Genomic DNA, 26,958 nt, shown 5'->3' on the forward strand with positions numbered 1-26,958 from the left:
TTGATGAAGGGAATGAGACTTAATTGAAAAAAAAGATTTAGATAATTTTTTGACGTGTTTTCTGGGTTACACGAGTCTAGTCAAAGACTCGCGCGAGTCAATTAGAAAGACTTGCGAGTCTTTCAAAAAGACTCGCCAAGACTCGCCTCGCGAGTCCATGGCGAGTCGACTTGTGGCGCCACTAGACTCGCGAGTCCATGACTCTTAAAACTATGCTGCAAACTCTTCCTTTCCAACTCTTGATGTACCAAATCAAAGTATAATGCAGCCCCAATGCGATGAATGGATGAAATCTTGAGCTTCCTCCTTGCTGGTTTTTCTTCAATGAACCCTTATTTCTCTTCACAACTCACTTTTCTCCTCCTAATTTGCCAAATGAAGTTCATTTTTAGGGGCATAGGATAATAAAGCAAAAAAAGACAACTTAAAAAGACTTTCAAAAATGTGTTTTTTGAATGCCTTTTTTCATGCCCAGCGCCGGCCGAGTTTGCACAACGGGACTCGCGAGTTTGGGCGATTTTGCCCCAAAATCGCCGAGTTGGCGAGTTTGCCCCCTGGACTCAGACTCGCCAAGTTTGGGCGATTCTAGGTGATTTTCGTTTCTCTGGTGTGAACAATAGAATAGGTATGACTAATAAAATTTTGTTTGTCCACATAGTTTGTAACATGAGGGTTATGTATTACCACTTTTGGAGAGCCATTTGAAGCCTCGAGTCATGGACATCGATTAGGTAGTTGAGCTCACACCTTGGGAATCAGCCACTAGTGTTATGCCTACATGTAGAGATGGAGACATGGGTGATTCAGATTTGGTTGGGCCTTTAACTATGTATGAAGAGCTCGAGGAGATCAATGGTGTTGAGACACAACCCTATCATGTTGGTGATTCCTTGGTGGAGTATGAAGCAATCCTAACATTGAAATTTGAGACACATGTCATGAAGTCACTTGCTTTGGGTTGGTATGTGCTTGGAAATGGTGAGTTCCAGCAGATCTATGCTCCAAGATAAGGAGATGGTCATGAGAGTAGAAGTATTCCAGCCAAAGCTTGTTGGGTTCCAATTTAATAATTGTTGTTAGGAGGTTATCCCACATTGCTGGTTACGAGAGTTTCAGATTGTACTTTGGTGACCGCAATTGTTTGCATAGATTGGAATGATTGGATCATTACTCCAACGTTCAATATTGGCATGGTGATGAGGTTCCAGCAGCACATGACATTGGAGGCATTTCTTACACCATCAGGTGTATAAATTTCAGTTTGTTTGATGCTGTTTTGAATTATAACAGCAGTCTATTATGGTTTGACATATTCTTCTTGGTGCAGCCATGGTCCGGTGGGTCCTCAAAGAGAACTGACCAGATCATGCAGCAAGAGTAACACAACGGAAGCAACAACAATACATAGATAAAATGCAAAATCAGATATCTGCATCATCATATTATCATCATAGAACATCCGGTAATCATCCGGTTACATGCAAGCTATCATGCCCTGTAATAGACTATATGCCAGAATACAATCCATCCAGACCTCCAAAAGGTGTCCACATTACAAGACATCATACATCTTCTATCTATCTCGACCTCTGCCTCCTAAGGATCACATATAACAATATATATACCATCCAGAACACATCCGGGTCGGCCACAGAGATTACATTTACCAAGAAAGGAAAATGAGACATGTAAAATAGGTCAGCCTCCACAACGCGAAGATCTCCTCCGCCAAGAACGCAAGTGAAGCGCGGACCACCAAGGAAGGTTGGCCAAGGGTTCAAGAACATCGAGCAAGATGCCAAATAGATCTGCAAGCCAAGAAATCACTCCGCACGAGAAGAAATCACCAACTAGCCGTTAAGCTCACAAACTGTTCCGAAAACCAAGAACAGTCAAACCAGAAGCAACAACTCACCGGAAAAGAATCCATATGGACCGAAAATTTGGAAAGGTGAACAAAAGCAAGCCTGGAAACCGAAAATCTGATCTGCAACGAAAAAGAACCAGCTACTGGAACACACTGAAAGAACACAGAAACTGCAATATTGAACTGAACAAGAAAAAAAAACTGAAAGGAAATATTTTTGGTTGATGCAAGATTGCTCGTAGACCAAGGATGCTCCTGCATCACTTCTTTGCACCTTTGATGGGCATTCATCACATTTTTGCAGACTCACTCAAAGTTAGATGGATAGTTGGCATAACTGACTATAATGTCCCCGAATTAGTTATTTGCAACAGAAAATTGGAGAACAGATATGAAGTATATAAACTGAAAACATATGCTAACGAATAATACTGAATGATATCAATTTTGTTGTTTTAATTACCATTAGTGTTACATTTGTTAGATAGAATCAGATTATTGTATTTCTTAGATGAAATCAGATTGTTATGCTTGTTAAATAAAATCAGATTGTAAGTTAGTTGCCAATCTTTATTATCCAATTTCTTAGTACACTAGGATAGGCTGGTCGGATAGGGTGTCCAGGAAATCCTCCCTCCTAGGCCCAAGAGCAGATACTATATCCCTCTTGGCTCCATATGGCAGGTGTTAAGCATCCATCATGGAGTAGCATACCCAGTGAGGTGTTCTATCACCATTCCCCCTCATCCAAACACCTCCTCTCTTAAGCCCAAGAGCAGATGCTTCATCCCCCTTGGCTACATGTGGCAGGGATTAGGCATCCATCATGGAGTGGCATACCTAAGAGACTGTCCCATATTAAGCAGTAATATGCAGTTGATTTGAATAATAAATTAAACAATCTCATATAGATTATAAGTTCCATTGTAGAGTTACATCAGTTTACTGTTAGTATCATCACATTTATCACAGCCTTACTTATCAATGATAGCTTATATTTTTGTATTATATCAGATTATGTGAGTCTTCAGATTACACTTATTATCAGATTTATGGTAAACTAAATTCATTCCATTATATTTATTATTATCACATTTTATGTTAACAGCATTTTAGAGTTCATCTTCATCACATTCGTATTCCTCACTTATGACATTATATTTGATTAAGATGCTACTAACTGTAACTTAATAACAGTTCTGATCTGATCGAATTCATGGTGATGTTCCCGGATGCTTTGATTCCTTTCCTTTATATCTCTCAATGTGAGGGAGAGGTCACACCTCTTCATCATGCATGCCCTTTGGCAAGAGACGCACCCTTTCACCATTAGCATCTTTTTGAAAGAGTGCAACTCTTCATTATTTATGTCCTTTGAAAGGGACATAACCTTTCATAATCAGGTCTGCACTTCTTATTTTAATCACATGTGCACTTCTCGTTTCCCAATTATCGCCCTCTCAAATGAGGTTCTCTTCTCCCTTTTATATCTCATTGTTGAGGGAGTCACAACTTTTCCTTCCATGTCTTTTGACCATTCATTAACTTAATTAAATTTTAATTAATTATATTCTTTTATATTTTAATTTAATCTCTAATATTTAAATATTATTATTATTATTTATTATTAAATTCTATTTCAAAGTGGGGACGTTACAATGACAAGATGAGAGACGTTTTTCTCTTCCATTTTAGGGAGTGTGATAGTGTGATAACTTGGGATCCAGGGATTCCCCCATGGATGGAGTGCTTCTCAGGTTGCTGCAGATTGATGTTGCTGCAGATTGATGACAGTTATATCAGAGTGGCGCAGCGGATTGGTAGAGCCATATCTCTGAGATTGATATGGGATCCCGATATTCAACCTGGCATACAGGGTGAAGTGAATCTAGTATGCAAATGCAGATTGCTTGACGGCAATCAATCTTTGGGAAGGGCGGATTGTAATGTCCCCATTTTTTTGCCTTTCTTAGCGTCAATGTTTTTTCAGGGATTAGCCTATCTAATTGATCTTCGTAGGCTAATGATTTGATTTGGAGGCCATTTAGGGTTCTTCAACTAACACTTTGGGTGTCATTTTCTTGTGTTCTCCTTTCCAATGCATTGAGATATTTGAGATCTACCTTCTAGGGGTCATTCAAGCACTATTTACACTCACTATATTTAGTAAGTCACATGGACGTTGGATTGGACCTTACTATTTATAGTAAACCATCTAGATGGTCAGCAAGCACTGTAGTTACCCCTGGGGTGTTGGCAGAATTAATTAATTGTTTTTATATTAGCTTTAATTGGAGTTTATGATTAATTTTTTATTATTAAAGTAATGACATTAATAATATTAAATATTAAAAGCAACATTATAATTAATGGTGTTATAAGGGCATTAAATGCATATATTCATTTAATGATATAAAAAACATTTATTTAAGCCAAAAGTGGGTGCCAACATATGCAAGTATAAGGATATTAAAGTGACTTTATATTAATGAAGAAATTATATGAGGGGTCACTTTATTATTATTTCCCATGTGCAAGTTAAATATTAAAATATTATAAGTGGGAAATTTAAATATGGTTTTCGGAAACTTCATGAGAGGATTACAAAAGGAGATTTGAGGAAGTCATTTCATATACTTGGTTAATTTATTTTCTCTTTGAGAAGTTGGGAGCTCTAGCTTCATTTGCAAGAAATTTGAGGACCGAAACCCTTGGAGTTTCTTGGTTGTGTGGACAAAAACGCATTCAGCCTATTGGGTGGATTCATTCCAGGATTCACGTTGAGCTTATTGCAGGTAATTGGCATTGAGAAGGAGCTGGGAATGGAAGTTTATTTGCAGGTTGAGGGCAAATGGATTCAGCTTTAAAGGTTTAATGGACATATTTTCATCATCAAACATATGGCTGGGGTTTGGGGAGAAACTGGCCGTATTTGGGAAGACTTTGTGATTGGCATAATTTATTCATAGGCAGATTTTTGCATCAGACCTCTGCAAATTTATATCAGTCTGCTGTTCGTAGGGTTTGGAGGTTATTATTGGCATTATATTGACAAATTATCCATCTAGGGTTTCATCACCCCATTTCTAGACATAGTCATCTTCATTGGAGGAGATTAGGGTTTTTTATTTGCTGACATTTTCAGACCCGTACAGTGGGGTCTGCAGACATTTTCATTAGCAGTTCATGCAATAAATGACATCATATTGAGCTTACACAAGGAGGCAAGCAATCAAGTATGTAAAGTATCCAAATCTGAAGTTGATGTGCTTATTATAGACATATTTTGTATGTATTATCAATCTGATATGATCTGAATCAAACCTATATCAAGTGTATTAAGACTTGGTTTAATGCAATTAAAGAGCAAGATAATTGTGTGATCTATGTTACTAGTTCTTGTAAATATTATTTGTCTTTTCTATCATTCCTATATGTGTTGACATTGAAAATCTAGCATCAAAGACAAGTCAGAACTCTGAAATCAGTCATCAGCAAGTTTGTATGCCAAGTGTTTGTCGAAATGTCAACCCTACCTAACTAAAAATTAAGGGCAGAATAAGTAGGTATTGTTACACGCTACTCATGAAACATGGGTCAATGAGTTTGACTCAAAAACTACACAGCTGAATCTTGATAGCAATATCATAATTTGACTTGCTGTGGAATCTCCCACTTATCAATTGATGAGCTAAAGGGGCTCTATAATGAATGGTTCATAAGGCGCAACACTTGCTGAAGGTTTTGCAAATAGGGTAGCAAGCTAAGTGGGCTTAACCTTTGGGAAAACTCCATAATTAAGCACACTTGAGTTGGAGTAGTTTTGGGATGGATGACCTTCTGGGAAGACCCAATGCTTCACCTCTATGAGCATCAGCTAGATGCAATGAGTGCTAACTATACCATTCATTCTCATGAAAGATGTGTTCTTGTGAACCACAACTCATAGAACATGGGTCAATGAGTTTGACTCAAATCTACACAATTGAATCCTAATAGAAATATCATAATAAAGAGTACGCTTTTTTTATTCAAAGCAAGAGTCCCTTTCCATTTACTTCATAGTGAAGCAGAGTCTGGGAAGCATGTTCATGGTACATAGCATCCGTTTCCTCCCTACAATATTACCAAACATGACAAGAAGATTTTGGAAACATTCAAGGAACAGTAATAAACAAAGCACAATTTCAGGCTAAATACAATGGATGATAATGGTTATTGTTGATCATGGTAAGTAGTAACTACGCAAGACATGCATATTGTGTTTATTTATAAAATTTAAATAGCCTATGCATTCCATCATAACTGCTTGAAGATGTCTACCCACTATTAGCAATATCTTTACTCAGCTTCAATGCCATAGCTTCCAATTTGCAAGTTATATTATCAACTAAATCTGAAATAAAATTTCACAGCAGTTGAGATTGCCAACTCATTTAGTTTCACAAATTAATTTTTAAGATTACCAGTGAAAACCATACAGCTCAAATTTAGTTCTACAACTGAACTTTTAAATTCTCAACAAGAACACTAGCTCTAAGATAACTGACTAACGTCCAAAATTAACATGCCTTGTAGCCGAAAAAATGTCATCAAACTTTTTCTTTAGTATTGATGCCTCTGCAAGTGGCCAGTTTGCATCATCCTGGTGCACAAATATTACATTTTCTAATATAGCTTTTGAAACTCCCATAAGAGCAGGAACCTCTCTGTCCATGTCAGCACATCTGTAACTAAGGCATACCTTCTGCAACACACAGAAAAGCTAATTTCAGAGACAAAGAATAGACAAGTATTGGTGAGTTTTATTAAAAACAACAATAAGTACCAGAAAGTAATTCACATAAGAATATTTTAAAACCTATGCAGGTGGTTTGAAGATGCTCTTTGGCAGGGTAACAAAACTCAGATTTAACTTCAGCAAAACTGAGTCATTTCATGAACTGCCATGTCAAACAAGTAGAAGAAATTGCGAAGCATTCCAACAATTGGAATAGGGATAAGGGTATGGAATTGAGGCAAGCTTGAGGACAGATTCAAAAATCAAATTTGAAAATGATTGATTAATTATTTCTCTATCATAATTTATTCTCAGAAAACTTATTGATTTATTAATACCATTAAGTATTCACTTAGGTCAGAATGTCATTAATGACATCAATAAATTAGATCTCATTTTTTAATGGGTTTTCTACTAGAGACTTCATAACACAGCTACCTATGTAAGGATATCTGTATTTATAATCTTTTCTTTTACGATGATGGATCTGAAAGGAGATCTGAAATATCAATTTGTTTCTTACATAACACAGTCCTCTCCAGAAGCATTTCAATAAAAAAATTGACTCTGGAATTATGGAATAATAAAATCTTTAATGATTTCCCTGCATCAAAGGGACCTATTTCTCAAGTTAGATGGTTTCTTTAGAGTTAAACCTACAATAGATTTTTTTTAAATCCAGCATCATTATCACACCTACAATAGATCCATTAACAGTTACACCGAGACATTGAAACCTAGTAACAAACTTCCCATGAAAGAACAGCTAACCCATTTAAATTTTTCAACCAACAATCCATGCTAATTTGTGTTCAAAGGGGCTTTAGATACTTGCAAAGAAAACATGGTCCAAAGCACCAAAAAGTAAGGACCTCACAATAATTACATGATTGGGATAATAGAAATAGAAACTGAACTGATTGATATCATGCAATTCAGCATCCATGGAGGAGACCATTGTAGAGGAAAATGACCACAAATAACAAAAAACACCAAGAATCCTCTGCTTCCATGTTGAGGATTACTGAACATCAGATTATGAGGACCTAAAGGTTGTCCCATTACATAATGTTTAGGTGCTAATATCCTAGTATGATAGACCACAATGGGATGGTTAAAAAGATGAAATTGCAGATCTACAGCTATGAATTAAGGTATGACTTTTGTGATGTTGCTCAAGCAGGGGATAGTATAGCCATAGGATCACTATGGTTAAATATTTCGGAGGGCTTGTACATGAACTATAATGCACTGTACCTGAATTTTGAAGGACAGAAGCTGAAAACAATTAGAGGAAATCAACCCAATGTGAACAAGCCAATCTCCCCAAACAAAATGTCCAAGTAGCTTGGTATACACAAGCCATGTTTGTTTCAGTGTGAAAGTACTTTTGCAGCATCAACTAAAAGTGTCGTGACAAAGTAAAAGAGTTTGTAATTATATTGGAGGGACTAATGGGATGCATTCCTAGTAATTTCTGAGGATTGGTCTAAGGTCCATCCGTAAGTTCAGAGTATTTAGTTTAAAATCATAGTTCCATTAAATTGTTGTAAATTGTTTCTCCATGAACCTTGAATTTAAAAAAGTCTCAAGAATGTAAGGGTTGTCAGTCACTCTTTAAACATAATTGAAACACATCAGGGATGATAAACAAATAAGAAGAATTATTAATCATTTGAGTAAATCCTTTCATCTTGAGATTCTCTAATTTACTATAAATGGTTCCAAACCCCTAGTATAGCTATCATTAGCCTAGCAAGAGATCTAGGTGGTGTATATACAAAAAAGAAAAACAGTGAAGCAAGTCTTTTAATGGGGTGATTCCTATCATGCAAACCAGAGTTATAGACATGCATTGGTAGTAGAGAAATGAAAATAAGTGGAGTAGAGTAATATTTATCAAGGCTATGGATGCTTTGACTAGCAGCAAACTAATGCCAGCCTAAGAAGGCCAATGTTATATTGAATTTACAAGTACTAACTTAAAGTTATGATGGTTCTTGCAGATTCAATAAAACTGAGAAGGTGTAGGTTAATGAGTACTCACCTATATTAAGACATAAATCTTGTGTAGTTGAGTGCATGAAAAGCCAAGTTTTATGTAAAAGAAAAATAATACTAATTAAACTTTAATTTAAAATATCCCTGACACACACTGAATAGAATTTCTGTTCTTTGCAAAATTGTTGTACTATCATACATCAAAATTAGATCAATAGGGAAAACATTTTACCTTGAATCTCATTCAGATTGAACACCAAACATTTATTATCAATAAGATTCAGCTATACAGACTTTTCAGATACAAACAACTTACAGCAATACAACAATACAGATCTTATATTTGGTCTGCTGGCATTGACTGCGGAGTACAGAGCAATTCATTGGCATTGAAAGTCGCCAATCCACCCAGGGCAGTCCCACAATATTAAGCTTCACTTCTGAGCACCCTTCGATTGACCACGATGAAGCTGTGACACCTTTAATATTATTCTAATCTCATGAATAGCCCCAGTTCCACTTCAAAGTGCAGCTTGCTACAGATAATGCCAGTGCTATGATCGTTGTCACAAGTCCTCAATATGAAAGGACTGCCGCCCAACCCAAACCTCAAATAACAATAACCTATCGAATGAATACTGTTCTGTGCCAATATCGCCCGATATAGACAAAGGCGAATGAACACTAAATACCATCAGATTCCTTCCTACACAAGAAAGATACCTTTATTTCTTTCATTACAAAACCTCAAAAACAATGGCTGCTATAAGGGAACCGGTTATTTTATTTCCTCCGGCAATACTTCCCACCCAATACAAAGTATTTGCTCTTACCAAATGAGAGTAGTCTGACACCTTAATATCTCCCTTAATTAAATCGACCGTTCTGATAATCTCCAAAAAATCAACACTGCACGACATTAATCAAATAGCCACAAGAAGTACAATATCGAACTCCTCCTAATATATCCTTATGCCATATTGAAACTCATGGATTGATAGAATAATAGCCACCAATGACTTATCGAATGACATAAACATCAGCCAGCACCTAAAATAATAATATTCAGAAAATAAATATATCTTATTTTCCCATACCACACATAGATATGAAATACCTCAACTAGGAGAAATCTTTGTTACTGGGACTCCGGCAAATTTGTCTCCACAGGAAACTTTACAAAATTTGGCACAACTGTGGACTCTGTCACAAATCCACCCATTTGGAAGAACTAGGGTTTCGTCCAGCTCTTCCGTCACTCCTGAAGGTCTCCATCTCCAGAAATCAATAATTGTTTATCAAATCATAAGCATGCCCAAAACATCATCATGAACCTCCTTATAAAGATCTCCAATAAGTATCTAGAAGATAGGCCAACTTGCTGGAGAAATATATTTAATAAAGTGACACTATAATAATATTTTATTGTTTTATTGTTATCTAATTAAATTAACTAATATTAAGTCGTCACTTGAATATTTTATTTATTTTTTTGACAACTTTATATACTTTTGAATTTTGAGGACTATTAATGTTAGAATATGTTATATTCTTATTGTTAATGGTCAATTATGTAAATATCTTATAATATTAGATACTTTCTATTTTTACAATTGTTTCTTATTTAGAAACATCATCTTTGTAAACTCTATAAGATCTTTCAATCTTTGTAAATAAATCATCCAATATTTTACCAATTACTAATCGTAATATGGTATCATAGCAATAACACAAAAAAATTTGTCAAAAACATTTTTAAGTTTCTTTTGTATTTCGAATTTTTTCTGAGCATATATTTTTCTCAAATCGCAACCTGTTTTGCACACGTTCAAAAGTTTTTTGCCTGAAAATCACAAGTTTTCGCGTTTGTTTCCAACGCAATTTTTTATTCACGACACCTTCATTGTTCGTGCTCCTGCTTCGAAGGATTTTGGACGTCTGTCACAACCTCCTGAGCGACCTTGTGCAATGTCTCTACGCGATTTTTAATCGCATCGTGTTTTCTCAGTCCCGACGCACCACTTTTCTACCCGCGCGACAGTTGCGACTTCATTTTTCGCGATTTTCATCTACATATTTCACGATTTGCATCGGGTTTCTTTGTCTTTGGCGTGATTTTTCTTTTCTATTCGTGATTTTCATGCCCAAACCCATGTGTGACCTGCATTTGTGCGTGATTTATTCTGCGACGAAAAATTCACGATTTCTGCAACTTTTGACGATGAAATTTTGTTCTTCAAAACCCGTGTGGATTTATTTTTGTGTCGTTCAACTTCATTTGCTGCCCGATTTTTCTTTTTGTTCGGACTTTCTGCACTCTTCAATGGCCTAGGGTTCTATTTTCTATCGACTAGGGTTTTGCAAAAAACCCTCAGATTTTTGCTGAAATAAATTTTCAACCACAGATTCTTTCTAGGTTTTTTGCAAAGTTTTTTGGGTCATCATCAGAATTTTCTGGGTCTACAGACATCCGTACCTCGGGATTCGTGTTAGTTGTACTTCGTCTTTCTCGAAGTTTGTACTTGATTATGCCTTTGTTTTGCATTGGGATATGTGCCTCATATTTTGTTTTCAACTTGATGCCTTTTCAAAATTTCTTTTTTTGCCTTGAAAAGCGTGCACAATGGCGTCATTAACCAACTTAATGTTGGAAGGCAATCAGCAATTCAACAGCAAAAATTATAACACATGGAAGCAGCAGATGATGACAATTTTTTAATACCGCCACCTTGATGATCTCATTTTGGGAAAAGAGACTTGTCCTACCGCAAATGGACAAGACCATGACAAGTTTAATGAGTGAAATCGAGAAGTCGTCATGCTCCTCAAGCTCTCCGTCACAGATGACCAGTTGCCTCAAATTTGCTCTAGCAAGTCAACATCAAATATCTGGAAGCACCTGAAGGAATTGCATGAGACAACCGACAAAAGCCGAGCGTTCTTCCTAAAGAACCAATTGTTCTCCATTATGATGGATGAACGTATGTCCTTACAAGAGCATCTCATGAAGATTAAGGACATTCAAGATCAGCTCGAAGCTCTTGGTCGGAAAATGGAGGAAGAGATTATGGTAGTCATCACCTTGAAGAGTCTACCAAAATCATATGAGCACTTCATCGAAACTCTTAGCATTACTTCAACAAATGTTGATCTGAAATTTCCAAAGTTGTGCACTAGACTTTTGCAGTAGGATCGTTGGAAACAACAATTTGGTAGCAGTGCCACTTCATCCTCCTCAAAGAAAGCATTTGCAGTCAAATCCTTTCACAAGGATAAAGGCAAATCCCAGTCATCTCAACAGAAGGGCTCTAGTCAGTCTCAGGATGGTTCAAAGAAGAAGGTGGTTCAATGCAACTATTGTCATAAATATGGCCACATGATCAAGGATTGTCACAATCGGATAGCTTCCAAACAACGGAAGCAGAGAGGGTCTCAGCCTAAGGCCAATGTCGTAAAGCACTCAGAGCAGAAAGAATCTGCATTCTACTCTTTCATGGCGAAGCGTCCTACAGATCATGTGAAATCTTCTACTTGGCACATATACTCTGGTGCCTCTCATCATTTCACTCATCGGCGTGATTGGTTCACAGACTTCTCACCTTACACCAATTCAATTATTTTTGGAGGAGGTGAAGAGTATACAGTTGTCGGCAAGGGCAACGTCCAAATACATTCTGGTGGGAGGAATCTCATATTCCTCAATGTATACTACGTTCCTAGCATGGAACTCAACCTTCTCTCAGTGAGTCAGATTATGTGACCTTCTCCTCAACTTGATGTGATCTTCAGTTCACACAAGTTTTCAATTGTTGATCGTGCATCTCACACTATTGTAGTTGTTGGCATCGAGGATCATGGTTTTTATAGACTTGTGGATACGGGTGATTCTCTTGAGCATGCCTTTGCAGCTAAATCATCTTCTATCAGCAGTCTTTGGCACCAGCAATATGGTCACCTAAACATTCACTACCTTGCTCAGCTTGTTCGAGAAGATTTACTACATGGCCTACCTGAAATTCAAACTCAGAATCAGAGAGTTTGTGACGCTTGTCAGGCTAGGAAGCAACACAGGACACCATTCAACGATGGTAACTCATGGCGAGCCTCTAAGGTACTACAGTTGGTCCACGCTGATGTATGTGGTGTAATGAATACACCTTTTGTTACTGGGTGCAGATATTTCTTGCTTTTTGTTGATGATTTCAGTCGTAAAATGTGGGTGTACTTTCTTAGACAGAAATCAGACGTGTTTCCTTTATTACTCTTAGGTTTGATAATGGGGGGCAGTTTTGTTCTACTGCTTTCTCCACTTTCTGTGATACACATGGCAAAAAACGTCAATTAACCACACCATACACCCCTCAACAAAACAGCGTTGTCGAACGTCGCAACTGCACCATTACAAATATGGCTAGGTCAATAGATATGGCTAGGTCAATATTGGAACACAAGAATGTTCCTAAGAAATATTGGGCAGAAGCAATGTTTACTAGAGTCTATCTTCTTAATCGGTCTCCTACACATGCCATTAAGGAGAAGAATCCTGAGGAAGCATGGACTGGTCGTAAACCCAGGATCAATCATTTAAAAGTTTTTGGCTCTTTAGCATATGTATGGATTCCAGATGCCAAGTTCTCCAAGTTGGATTCCAAGAGTCGGAAGCTTATGTTTATAGGGTACAGTGACAACCACAAGGCTTACCAGCTGATTGATGTAGACGCTAATCGTCTTATCTTCAGTTGTGATGTTGTCTTTGATGAAGAGCGATGACTTTTTCATCTTTCCTCATCTGAGCAGAATTCTGAGGATCAGCCTTTGAAGGCTTTTGATTTAGGTGTCCGTCTTCCATTTGGTTCACCGGATGGGAGGGATGATACAGATTCTGAATTTGATGATGCACTACCTGAATTTCCTGAGGATGATGCTAATCTTCCACCTGTTCCAGATCTTGTTCCACCTCCAGTTCCAGTTATTCCTCCTGCATCTGATGTTGGTTCTTCTACTCTCCGGCCTAAATGGTGGGCTAAGACCATCAATGATCTTCATCCTGATGAGCTCATTGAGGGTAGATCGTCCAGAAACAAGAGCAAACAGCAATCTACTGTCATTTTTGCTCTCATGGCCAACATTCATAGTATTTATGAGCCTCAAAAATATGCAGAGGCAAAAGGTTTCCAAAGTGGGAACAGGCAATCGATGCAAAATACCAAAGCCTTCTGAAGAACAACACCTGAGTTCTCTCTGATCTTCCTCTAGGGAAGAAACCCATTAGTTGCAAATGGGTGTATAAGGTCAAGTATCATGCAGATGGTACCTTGGATAAATATAAGGCTAGATTGGTTGCTCGAGGATTCACACAGCAGGTGGGCATTGATTATGAGGAGACTTCTGCTCCTACTGCCAAAATGAGTACAATTTGTCTTCTTCCGCTATTGCTACTCAATTTGGATGCAAAGTCCATCAAATGGATGTTAAGAGTGCCTTCCTCAATGGTGAGTTGCAGGAAGAAGTCTACATGATGTAGCCTCTTGGTTTCAAGGTTGCTAGCAAAGAACATCAAGTATGTAGACTCATAAAAGCACTCTATGGACTCAAACAAGCTCCTCGAGCGTGGTACATCAAGATTGATCAGTACTTGGTTGCTCATGGTTTTCAACGTAGCCCTTCTGACACTAATTTGTATATCAAATACTCTGGTAATGATGTTCTTTTTCTTGTTGTCTATGTTGATGACTTGATCATTACTGGCAATTCAGCACATTTGATTACAGAAATCAAACAAGACCTGTGCAAGGCTTTTGACATGACAGATTTGGGGCTTCTCCATTATTGTTTAGGTGTCGAGTTTTGGCAGACTGATAGTGGCATTTTTATTTCTCAGTCTACGTATGCCAAGAACTTGCTTGACAGGTTTTGAATGCAAGATTGTAAACCTGCTTCCATGCCTATAGAGAAAGTACTAAAGTTGTCAGACAACTCTGATTCTCCTCCTGTAGATGAAACAACATTTAGGCAACTAGTGGGCAGACTCCTCTATCTCACTACCACTAGACCTAATCTCAGTTTTGCAGTGAGCTACATTTCACGCTTCATGACAGCCCCCAAGGTTGATCATTGGGTAGCAGCGAAGCGTGTGCTATGTTATGTGAAGGGCACTTCTGATTATGGACTTCTTTACACTAGGAGTCACGATCCTAGACTCAGTGATTTCACAGATTCAAATTGGGCAAGTTTGGTTGATGACAGGAAATCAACATCTAGGTATGTGTTGCTTTTCCTTGAAGTCGTTTAATTGGACTCCTCTATGTCTTTGTTTTGGAAACCTAATTGTCCATGATGGTTATTAGACATGCATGTCCCTTGAGCATCTTGTTCTCAGATAGATCGAAGAATCTTCTATCTTGGTTGAGTAGTAAACATCAAAACTTTCCAAGGCATGGTCGCATGTTGCTTCCTAAATAAATTTGTTCTTGGGGTCTTAAGTAGTTTAACTTTTGGTTTCATTTCCATTCAAATATCTTGAGTACCCAGAATTCATCCACTTACTAATTTCTCATTAAATCTCATTTTCAAGGTACTGGTGATTGTACACAAATTTATGTTCTTTTGGAATACCCTATGTCACCAAGCTGTGTCTACAAAGTACAATCTCATGGATTCACTTCCTCAAGAATTTTGTAATTAAGATCTTGTTGTTAGTTTCCCAAACACGGAGATCATTTCCAGTTGTATAATGATCTCAAGACTTTCATTTTTGGGCCATCCTCAAGCTTGTTCTTTGTTTTGTGTTTCTCTTGAGTCATTGAGATCCTAACAAATGTCTAGATGTTGGATTTTTAGGTATCAATAGTTCATATATTTCCAAAATTGAATTCTGAATTAGACCTGGACTAAATACAGATGGTGAAGCTAAGACTTTCATTAAATTCAATGCATGTGTGAGAAGAAACCTGATCTTGAAATTACCAGATTACAATTGACTTCAACGGGAAGTACAACAGCTTATGATATCAAAAGTTACAATCTCTTTAATCTTCTATTGTTCTCAGAGTAGCACAAGATTAGTGAGCTAAATCTGGGGCAAAAAAGTGAGCTGAGATGAACTGTCGAGATGATTCAGCTCTCAGAACTGGCAACCCATGAAAAAGCTCTCCCCACAAGCACAATAACAAAAAACTTCAGAGATTGACATTTTCTCCCCATTTATCAAGTTCTCGGAATTATAAGAGTTGTATTTTTGACATGCCGAATCAGGAGATGGCTCACCTAGATCAGATATTGCTGAACAGGCCGACCAAGTCATGCAAGTTAGGCTGTCTTTTCTTCTTCTTTCTAGGTACCGGCATCTCTCCCTTAAACTTCAGCTTTTGTGCTTGATTCTAGATCTCACAGTCACAGTTTAAATTTCTCCCAGTTTACTATTGTTGGGTTTATTTATTATCATACATGTTTGCATGTAATGTCCCCACTCTAGCAGATTGACCAAGTATATGTGCGTTAGCCTAGCTCTACATGGTCCCGAGGGCTAACGAAGGGTTTAAAGGGATCCTGGAGTGTTTTGGCCTAGTCATTTCCAGTTTGGGCCAAAACGAAGTTGATTTACTTAGTTTCAGGCATACTTACTATTTTTAGTAAGTCAGCAGGACACAACGGGGGCTAGTTTTGGTGATTGGATTTGATACTCCTTGGCGAGAGCTTTCCGACGAGCTATCACTCACGCTATTCGGAGTCCGATTGCTAATATATTTTAATGCCTGAAGTTTTATTAAAGTAACATTTAATTTAATTGTAAAATATTAAAGTGTTACTTTAATATTTATTTTATGGAGATATGTGTAAATCAAAGGGGCAACCAAGGGAGACATAAGTGAATATTTTAATATGTTTTATATTGAACATGTTTTATCCCACATTGCTTGAGTGAGTTGGGTCGCCCCTTGGAGAAAGAATAAAAGGGAGCTTTTGTGGCTTCATTGGGCATGTTGAATATGAGAAGAATTTGGTGTGTGAGTTGCAGATCCGTTCTTGGCATTAGAGGACGTCTATCCTCTCTTGTGACATTCTAGACGTCATTCCCTTGGGGTTTGGCCTTTGGAATCCTTTGCGATCAGCTTCATTTACAGGCAGATTGGGTGCATTTTTCAGCCACAGGCAACAGCATTATTTGGTTGCATTTCCAGCTACAAGCAGCAGCATTATTTGGTTGCATTTCCAGCTATAGGCCGCGACACTATTCACGCGGGTACTATTCACGCGACACTATTCACGCGGCACTATTCACGCGAGTACTATTCACCTGGCACTATTCATGCGGCACTATTCATGCGGCACTATTCATGCAGCACTATTCATGTTACTGTAGCAGCAGAATTAGAAACTTTTGTTGGAACATTATGTCAAAATGCTGGAGTATTTAGTGAGTTGAAAATAACCTGCTTTGTATTTGAGTTTGTTAATTCTGGAAATAATATTATAACAGCAGTAGTTCAATTTCCAGATTGCCTATTATTGTAAATTCTTTTTAGTTCATGTTATGTGGTTTCATACCTGTGCAAAGACTTAAAACAAAAAAAAAAACATTGAAACATTAAACGGAGGAATAAGGAATTGGCTGCAAACTGTTTGACTAAATTCCTATCAGCAGTGGGGTTAGTTTTGGGCATTCTAGGGTGTCCATTACAGTGGTATCAGAGCAGAAGATTCTGCCATCTTGTGGGAAACTTTCACCAAAACATATTGCAGAAATAAAACAGGTCCAGAATGTATGATTGAGCATGCGACAGGGGCATTATAATTTTCGCAATACCAGGGCCAGACAAAATAGAAATCCGGATAGTCAGAGTGAGCAGTCTAGTTCATCCGTGCAGGTGGACATAGAATCCAGTCATACAGACATAGAGGAAATATTCTTCGATCAGGACAGCAGTATGGGTGACCGAGATGAGAGGAATATCGTTCCAGATCAGGGGGAGGTAATGTTCAGACAGTTGCTGGGTACGTTAGAGCAAGGGCAGCGTATGCAGCAGGAGCAGAATAGGTGAATGGACATGATGTTGCAGCTTATGGCTAGACAGATGGGCGTTAATATTAATCCAGGTGAGGCCAACAATGGAAACAATAACAATGGGGGAAACGATAACAATAGGGGCAATGATAATAATGGAGGTCGAGGCAACAACAATGGCCCTGAGAATAACATTAATGGTAATAATGGACATGGCAACAATGGAATTGAGGCGGATAACTTTAGACACATTGCACACCCAGCTCGAACAGCGAGCTCGAGACCTCTTCTACCCACCTTTCCACCTAGGGACCCGGTTCAACCAGTGAACGAACCGCAGATTACTGAGTTACAGGGTCAGTTCAGGAGGGACTGGGAGGCTAGTGGACCCGAGTTTCAGGCAGATATTTCCCTCAGAGATTATATGGACTTGAGGATGAGACATATGCCTAGAGCAGGAGGGAGGAATCAGAATTTTGAGCTAAGGAAGAAAGTTGGAAAACTTTCCTTGCCTTATTATGATGCTTCAGGGAAGATGACTGCACGAGCTTGGGTGCAGAAGGTAGATACATACTTGCAGCTAAATCCTATGCCTGAGGATGAGGCTATCAAGTATGCGGCTATGCATTTGGACGGCGTTGCGCATGAATGGTGGCATCATGGCATGGTGACTCTGGGGCATAATCAGATTACATCCTATGAGGAATTCACAGAAAGATTGATTGAGAGATTTGACACTAGGGATCCCGAGTTACATTTCAAGGAGCTAGCACAGTTAAAACAGTCAGGTTCAGTGGATGCTTACATCGCCGAGTTTCAGCGTTTGTCTGTACTTGTTACTGATATCTCTCCTAGGAGATTGGTGGTGTTATTTTGTGATGGGCTTGCTGATCCATTACGTGGTTGGGTGAAGGGACATGATCCACTCACCTTAGCAGAAGCAACTAAAAAGGCACGAGATTTAGCCCCTTCGGTATACAAAGGAAAATACCATTCAACAGATTCTTCCTACCGCAAGGACAAAGACAAAAAACCATTTCAGAAAGAGTATAACAAACCCAAAGAAGGATCAAAAGGACTAGACAGTGAAACCTTGAATGAATTTCGAAAGAAGAAACTGTGCTTCCAGTGTAGAGAGCCTTGGGACTTATCTCATAAATGCCCTCTCAAGGCTAAGGCAAATCAAATGGAGTATTTTTCAGCAGAGGAGTCAGAGTCAGAGGGGGAGGATCAGCACTCCGATTCAGATGAGGGTAACATGATAGAGGAGAACAGCATTCCTAAGGATGATAGATCGTTGGCACGCTTGACAGGGGCCCAAAAGGCAATCACATTTAAGGTCAGGGGTACTATCCAGGGGCAGAAAGTGATATCTCTCATTGACACTGGGGCTACACATAACTTTATAGATACACAGTTGGTAGCCAGGAGAGGTTTACAGACAGAGGAGCATGATGGTTTTAGGGTCATGGTGGCTAATGGCCAAAAGCTATTATGTACTCAGAAGGTTTCAAATCTTCACATTAGATTTGGAGATGGCTATGAGTTGGAGGATGATTTCTACGTTGTGGACATGGGAGATTACGACATCATCCTCGGTATGACATGGATGGCATCGCTGGTTGAGTTCACTTTCAACCTAGCGAAGTTGGAAATGAGGTTTCAGCATGAGGGTAGGACTGTTGTTCTCAGGGGACTTTCAGATGGGAGTTGCAGGGTAGTCTCTTTGAAGAGAATGGAGAGACTTTTTCGACATAATGACATAGAGTGGGCAACAGAGTGCTTAGTTATGCCAACTTCACCGGAGCCTCGGGTGAAGAGTCATCCACCAGATATACAGGAGATTCTTGACAGGCATGCCAAGGTATTCAATGATATTCCTCACGGGGTTCCTCCTGACAGGGGTGCAGAGCATGTTATTGAGCTCGAGGAGGGAGCCAAACCAGTGATGATCACTCCCTATCGTCATCCTAAGAAACATAAAGATGAGATAGAGAAGGCAATTAAGGAGTTGTTGGAAATGGGGCACATCAGGCCTAGCAAAAGCCCCTTTGCTTCAGCTGTAGTTTTGGTAAAGAAGAAGGATGGGACAATGCGCATGTGCATCGATTACAGGGCACTGAATAAGAAAACAATTAAAAACAGGTATCCCATTCCTAGGATTGATGAGTTGATTGATGAGTTGCATGGGGCATGCTTCTTCACCAAAATTGATTTGCGATCCGGATACCATCAGATCAGGATGAGAGCAGAGGACATTGAGAAAACAGCCTTCCGATGTCACTATGGCCACTTTGAGTTTATGGTTATGCCATTTGGACTAACCAATGCACCCGCTACATTTCAGAGTTGTATGAACCAGGTATTCAGGGAGCAGTTGAGGAGATTTGTCTTGATCTTCTTTGATGACATCTTGGTCTTCAGTAAAACCTGGGAGGAACATTCACAGCATTTGGAGAAGGTATTATCTATCCTAGAGAGAGAGTCTTTATATGCCAAGGAGTCTAAGTGTGAGTTTGGTATGACAGAATTACTATACCTTGGGCATATTATTAGTGCAGATGGAGTTCGAGTAGACCCTGAAAAGATTAGAGCTATAGTAGATTGGCCTACTCCCACGAACCTCACACAACTTAAGGGGTTCTTTGGTTTATGCAGGTTTTACAGGAGGTTTGTTAAGGGGTTTTCACAGACTGCAGCACCTTTGACAGACCTCACTAAAAAAGGAGCCTTCGTATGGACAGAAGCAGCGCAGCGATGTTTTGACCACTTCAAACAAGTGATGTCATCTTGTCCGGTTTTAGCTCTACCAGATTTCACGAAGCCATTTGAACTTCAGTGTGATGCTTCAGGTGATGGGATAGGGGCAGTATTGATGCAGGAGCAACATCCCATTGCATTCGAGAGTAGGAAGCTCCGAGGTGTTGAGAGGAGCTATTCTATCTATGACAGGGAGATGTTGGCCATAATGCATGCATTGGCCAAATTCCGATCATACTTAGTAGGTGGACGGTTTGTGATCAAAACTGATCACAATAGCATAAAATATTTCATGAGCCAGCGTGATCTTAATGACCGGCAACAGAAATGGGTTACTAAATTGCAGGCTTATGACTTTGACATAGAGTTTGTCAAAGGTAAGAAAAACGTGGTGGCTGATGCCTTATCTCGGAGACCTCACTTATGTGCTCTGGCAGAGATTTCAGGAGATTGGAGAGATCAGATTATAGCAGAGTATGTCGGAGATGCTTGGGCTTCTGGATTGATTTCAGGTACTATACAGGATGATCGCTATGAGGTGATAGATGGATTGATCAGAGTTCAGGACAGGGTTTATTTGATTCCGTCATCACATTTGAGAGAGGTGATGCTAAAGGCATTTCATGATGCACCCACAGCTGGGCATCCGGGGATCTTCAAGACCTACAGGCAGATCCGAGAGCGGTTCTCATGGAGAGGGCTCAAGGATGATGTTCAGAGGTATGTCAGGGAGTGTGCGGTTTGTCAACAGAATAAGGGAGAGCACACATTTCCTGTAGGTTAATTACAGCCCTTGCCCATTCCTGATAGGAAATGGGAAAGTATTTCGATGGACTTCATCACTGGGTTACCACGAGTGCAGGGAAGGGATTGCATCTATGTGGTGGTGGACCGCTTGACGAAGTTCGCTCACTTCTTTGCTATTCCGTCCATTTACACAGCAGCACAGGTGGCAGATCTTTTCTTTAGAGAGATATTCAGGTTACATGGGTTGCCTAGATTCATTGTCAGTGATCGGGATAGTAAGTTTATGAGTGTTTTTTGGCAGGAGTTGTTTAGGTTGTGTGGTACAGATCTTACACCTAGCACTAGTTATCATCCGCAGACAGATGGGCAAACAGAGATTGTGAATAAATGGGTGGAGGGATATTTGAGGAACTATGTAACTGCACAACAAAAAGCTTGGGTCAGATGGTTGCATATGGGAGAGTATTGTTATAACACCACTTATCATATGTCCATCAGGATGACTCCTTTCATGGCACTCTATGGTTATGATGCACCTAGCTTCATGGATTTAGTTTTGGGGGACAGCAGAGTGCCCAAAGCCAAAAACTTATTGCAAGATAGTCAGGACATCCTGAAAGTGCTCAAGGAGAATATACAGCAGGCCCAGAATCAACAGAAATTGTACGCTGATCAGCACCGAATAGAGCGCAGTTTCGAGGTAGGGGATATGGTTTACTTGAGGCTACAACCATATAGACAGTCATCACTCAAGAAGAGCGGAGCTGAAAAGTTGAAGCCTAGATTTTATGGTCCCTACAGGGTGATTCGCAGAGTAGGCGAAGTCGCCTATGAGCTTGAGCTTCCAGAGGGCAGTCGGGTGCACAATGTATTTCATGTGTCTAGGCTTAAGAAAGCTATTGGTCAGAGTGTAGTACCTTCTGCAGATTTACCTCCTTTGGATGAGGAGGGGAAGCTCGTGTTAGTACCTGAGGCTATTCTGGACACCAGGGAGAGGAAACTCGGAAACAGGATAGTGAAGGAGTATTTGGTCAGATGGAGAGACCTGCCGGAGGAAGATGCTACATGGGAGAATGAGCAGGTGATACAGCAGGCTGGACTGAGATTGCTTGAGGACAAGCAATTTCAAGGGGGGCGGACTGTAATGTCCCCACTCTAGCAGATTGACCAAGTATATGTGCGTTAGCCTAGCTCTACATGGTCCCGAGGGCTAACGAAGGGTTTAAAGGGATCCTGGAGTGTTTTGGCCTAGTCATTTCCAGTTTGGGCCAAAACGAAGTTGATTTACTTAGTTTCAGGCATACTTACTATTTTTAGTAAGTCAGCAGGACACAACGGGGGCTAGTTTTGGTGATTGGATTTGATACTCCTTGGCGAGAGCTTTCCGACGAGCTATCACTCACGCTATTCGGAGTCCGATTGCTAATATATTTTAATGCCTGAAGTTTTATTAAAGTAACATTTAATTTAATTGTAAAATATTAAAGTGTTACTTTAATATTTATTTTATGGAGATATGTGTAAATCAAAGGGGGCAACCAAGGGAGACATAAGTGAATATTTTAATATGTTTTATATTGAACATATTTTATCCCACATTGCTTGAGTGAGTTGGGTCGCCCCTTGGAGAAAGAATAAAAGGGAGCTTTTGTGGCTTCATTGGGCATGTTGAATATGAGAAGAATTTGGTGTGTGAGTTGCAGATCCGTTCTTGGCATTAGAGGACGTCTATCCTCTCTTGTGACATTCTAGACGTCATTCCCTTAGGGTTTGGCCTTTGGAATCTTTTGCGATCAGCTTCATTTACAGGCAGATTGGGTGCATTTTTCAGCCACAGGCAGCAGCATTATTTGGTTGCATTTCCAGCTACAAGCAGCAGCATTATTTGGTTGCATTTCCAGCTATAGGCCGCGACACTATTCACGCGGGTACTATTCACGCGACACTATTCACGCGGCACTATTCACGTGGGTACTATTCACCTGGCACTATTCATGCGGCACTATTCATGCAGCACTATTCATGTTACTGTAGCAGCAGAATTAGAAACTTTTGTTGGAACATTATGTCAAAATGCTGGAGTATTTAGTGAGTTGAAAATAACCTGCTTTGTATTTGAGTTTGTTAATTCTGGAAATAATATTATAACAGCAGTAGTTCAATTTCCAGCTTGCCTATTATTGTAAATTCTTTTTAGTTCATGTTATGTGGTTTCATACCTGTGCAAAGACTTAAAACAAAAAAAAAAACATTGAAACATTAAACAGAGGAATAAGGAATTGGCTGCAAACTGTTTGACTAAATTCCTATCAGCAGTGGGGTTAGTTTTGGGCATTCTAGGGTGTCCATTACATTGCACTTAAACAAACAAACCAACAAAAAGAAAACCCAAACAAATTGGTCCCCTTGACCACCAAATAGTAGGGTCCTTTGGTGAAAGTCTCACCAAAGTATGTAGAGTCCTAAAGCGTCAATTGAGTAAAAGGAAGAAAGAACATTATCACAAGAATTACACCCAACAAAATATGAATAAAGCAACAAAACGTTATATTATACAAGGTCACCAATCTCAATAAGTACATTGGCCCTTTATGGTAAGGTACAAAGAGCATATTACTGCGTACATAATGACTACAATCTGCAATGGCTCCTACGTAACCTATTCTATTTTGCCCCAAGCCTGCAACCAATTACAATTCCCCACATGGACAAAGGCTAATCCAAACCATCTTAGATACCACCTAGGCCACTCCTATACATTAGTCTTTATCCTCTCCTAACTATCCACCTGACCATTGATCTCTTCACACCACAACCATTAATGGCCATACGTGAGATGATGTTGTACATAGCTAGGTCGGAGCCCTTCTAGGGCCGACCTAGCACATCTAGCGTACTTGTGGCCCTATTGGCTTTAGAAGATAAAACGTGTTGTATTAATCATGCCCTATGTGCGTGGCATATGTAGCTTGTGGGTTTATCTTGTTCATAACACGTTTTGTTAACCCTACCCTATCTTGCTTAACGTGTTGAGGTCATCTATAACATGTAGACCTAATTTGTTTTGGCACCAACTTTGAAGCATTTAATTGTAATTAAACATATTCTCTATGCAAGCCGACTTAGAGAATCAAAAGGCTATGTCGCCTATATATATACACAAGTCTCCAATCATTATCACATACACATCAATTACATGCTCTATCAGCGAATTACTTCTGTGATCAGCGAAGTACAGTTGGAGGACAGCGAATCATCATTGAGAGCACAGCGAACATATTCTGAAGACAGCTAATATATTTAGAAGACAGCGAACACTTGTAAAAGGTAACTGAACTATCATTGAGCTGTGGACATCATCAGCGAACTTCATCCTAGTGACAGCAACATCTGCAGATAAGTTCACTATTACAGTGTGCCCTAGATTGAAGATATCACTGATATTAGTTTGCTGTTAGCTTCAAGTGTTGAAGTTCATTGTAAATTCAATTGGTTATTGCCTAATCAAGATCTGAGAATTGTTGCTGGGTTTTTCACCTCCAAACGGGAGGTTTTCCCAGGATATATTGGTGTTCATTGTGTTATTTATGTTATTGCTATCTAACTGAAAACTAACATGGTATCAGAGCCAGGTTCATATTAGCATAATCAGATTAACAGATTCGTGAAGTATATCGGAAGTTTTTGGAGGTGTTTGAGAGGCTTAATGACTGGTGGTTCAGTTCTCCTGTAGCTGGTCGTACCCTCATGCTGGCCATACCTTTATGCTGATTATGTCATTACTTCCTACATGTTTGGAAACAGATCTGAAAGGAGGAAGATTGAAGGGGCCCTACTATTCTGGCAGGCCATAATAGTCAGTAGGTAAGAATGGGTGAACATGGTGAGAATCACTACCTTTAATCATAAATGTTTATATGGCTCCTTGAGTTTACATGTAGTTTCCAGTCACTTGCAAGGTGAACATCTAAAGTTTCATTGATTTTAATTAAGTTTGTTATTGGCTGACCTAGCTGTTTGGCCAGATTGAGTTAACAGATCTGCTCTTTCATAAAATAACTCTTACCAAGTTGATATATCGTTATTCAATAATTTTCAAAGTGTTTTGGTAAGCTATAATTTGGTACAGTATTTCCCAACATTGGCATGATACTTGGTTTGTCCAAGTTGACAATGCTGAAAATTAGTATCAAGGTTACTTTTATTATTTCAGTCTGCTGTGTTGACAGCTTTGAGTGATCCTTGCGTGCAACTCCTACATGTCATCACTGAGTTGAAGATAGATGATGAGTGATGGCGAGGCCCGAAGGCCACGCAGTCATCATCATATGCTTCGTTATGACCTAAGTGGATGGTAATTTCATTGCTAAGCGAAATTAGGAAAGAATGTTGAGGACCAACTTATAAGAGATAAGTATTTTTTATGGTTGAATAATGTTCATGAATTTTTCATTCATGCTATTTGGATTCTAGCATTGATATTATCTTGAACTATTAGTAATCTCTCTTAATGCTTTCACGACGGACTGGGGAGCATAAGGATGATGAGAAATTGCATTCAAGAAAGGAAGATCTTGATAATTGCTTGCATTCTTCGAAGAGGAAGAAATCAATATTCAGAGGGAGTCTGACATACCGTCAAAAGCAACGAAGAAGGTTGATATTAGCTTCAGGGGAAGCTCGTCTTGTTGTTTCAGAGGGAGCTTGTTGTTGTTACAGCTTTAGAGGAAGCCATATTTTATTAAGGCAATCTTCTGGGAGAAGGTTGAGGTGAAAGCCCTCGTTCCACCCTCTGCGAGTAGGCATGGTGGATATTAGCACCCGTGTTCGTTCACCCTCTAGGAGTAGCTATGGTGAACGTCATTTGGTTTCCATTCATGGGAGTAGCCATGATAGACCCACCATCTGCGAGTAGGCATGGTGGATGTTTAGCACTTGTACCTGTTCACCCTCTTGGAGCAGCTATGGTACGTCATCCATGGGAGTAGACATGGTGGTTGTATTCATTTGCATCCTTCATGGGAGTAGCCATGTATCTTGAGAAGGTCTCCTCCCTAGCTAAGAGGGACTGTTGTTGTATGTAGCTAGGTCGGAGCCCTTCTAGGGCCGACCTAGCACATCTAGCGTACTTGTGGCCCTATTGGCTTTAGAAGATAAAACGTGTTGTATTAATCATGCCCTATGTGGGCGGCATATGTAACTTGTGGGTTTATCTTGTTCATAACACGTTTGGTTAACTCTACCCTATCTTGCTTAACGTGTTGAGGTCATCTATAGTGTGTAGACCTAATTTGTTTTGGTGCCAACTTTGAAGCTTTTAATTGTAATTAAACATATTCTCTATGCAAGCCGACTTAGAGAATCAAAAGGCTATGCCGCCTATATATATACACAAGTCTCCAATCATTATCACATACACAGCAATTACATGCTCTATCAGTGAATTACTTCTGTGATCAGCAAAGTACAGTTGGAGGACAGCGAATCATCATTGAGAGCACAGCGAACATATTCTGAAGACAGCAAATATATTTAGAAGACAATGAACACCTTTGAAGCATAGCGAACACTTGTGAAAGGTAACTGAACTATCATTGAGCTGTGGACATCATCAGCGAACTTCATCCTAGTGACAGCAACATCTGCAGATAAGTTCACTATTACAGTGTGCCCTAGATTGAAGATATCACTGTGATTAGTTTGTTGTTAGCTTCCAGTGTTGAAGTTCATTGTAAATTCAATTGGTTATTGCCTAATCAAGATCTGAGAATTGTTGCTGGGTTTTTCACCTCCATGCGG

General features: G+C 39.3%; 1 protein-coding gene across 3 annotated transcripts in view; it reads right to left on the reverse strand.

The window, feature by feature from the left end:
- Positions 1–26,958, reverse strand: part of LOC131075873 (DNA repair protein RAD50) — a 235,786-nt gene that overhangs the window by 155,613 nt on the left and 53,215 nt on the right. For all 3 annotated transcript variants that reach the window (XM_058012799.2, XM_058012797.2, XM_058012798.2), the window contains one exon: positions 6,439–6,614. In XM_058012799.2, coding sequence (XP_057868782.1) covers positions 6,439–6,614 — 176 coding nt within the window. The remainder of the gene's footprint in view (positions 1–6,438; positions 6,615–26,958) is intronic.

The sequence above is a fragment of the Cryptomeria japonica genome, chromosome 10, assembly GCF_030272615.1.
Source record: "Cryptomeria japonica chromosome 10, Sugi_1.0, whole genome shotgun sequence".
Lineage (NCBI taxonomy): Eukaryota > Viridiplantae > Streptophyta > Pinopsida > Cupressales > Cupressaceae > Cryptomeria > Cryptomeria japonica.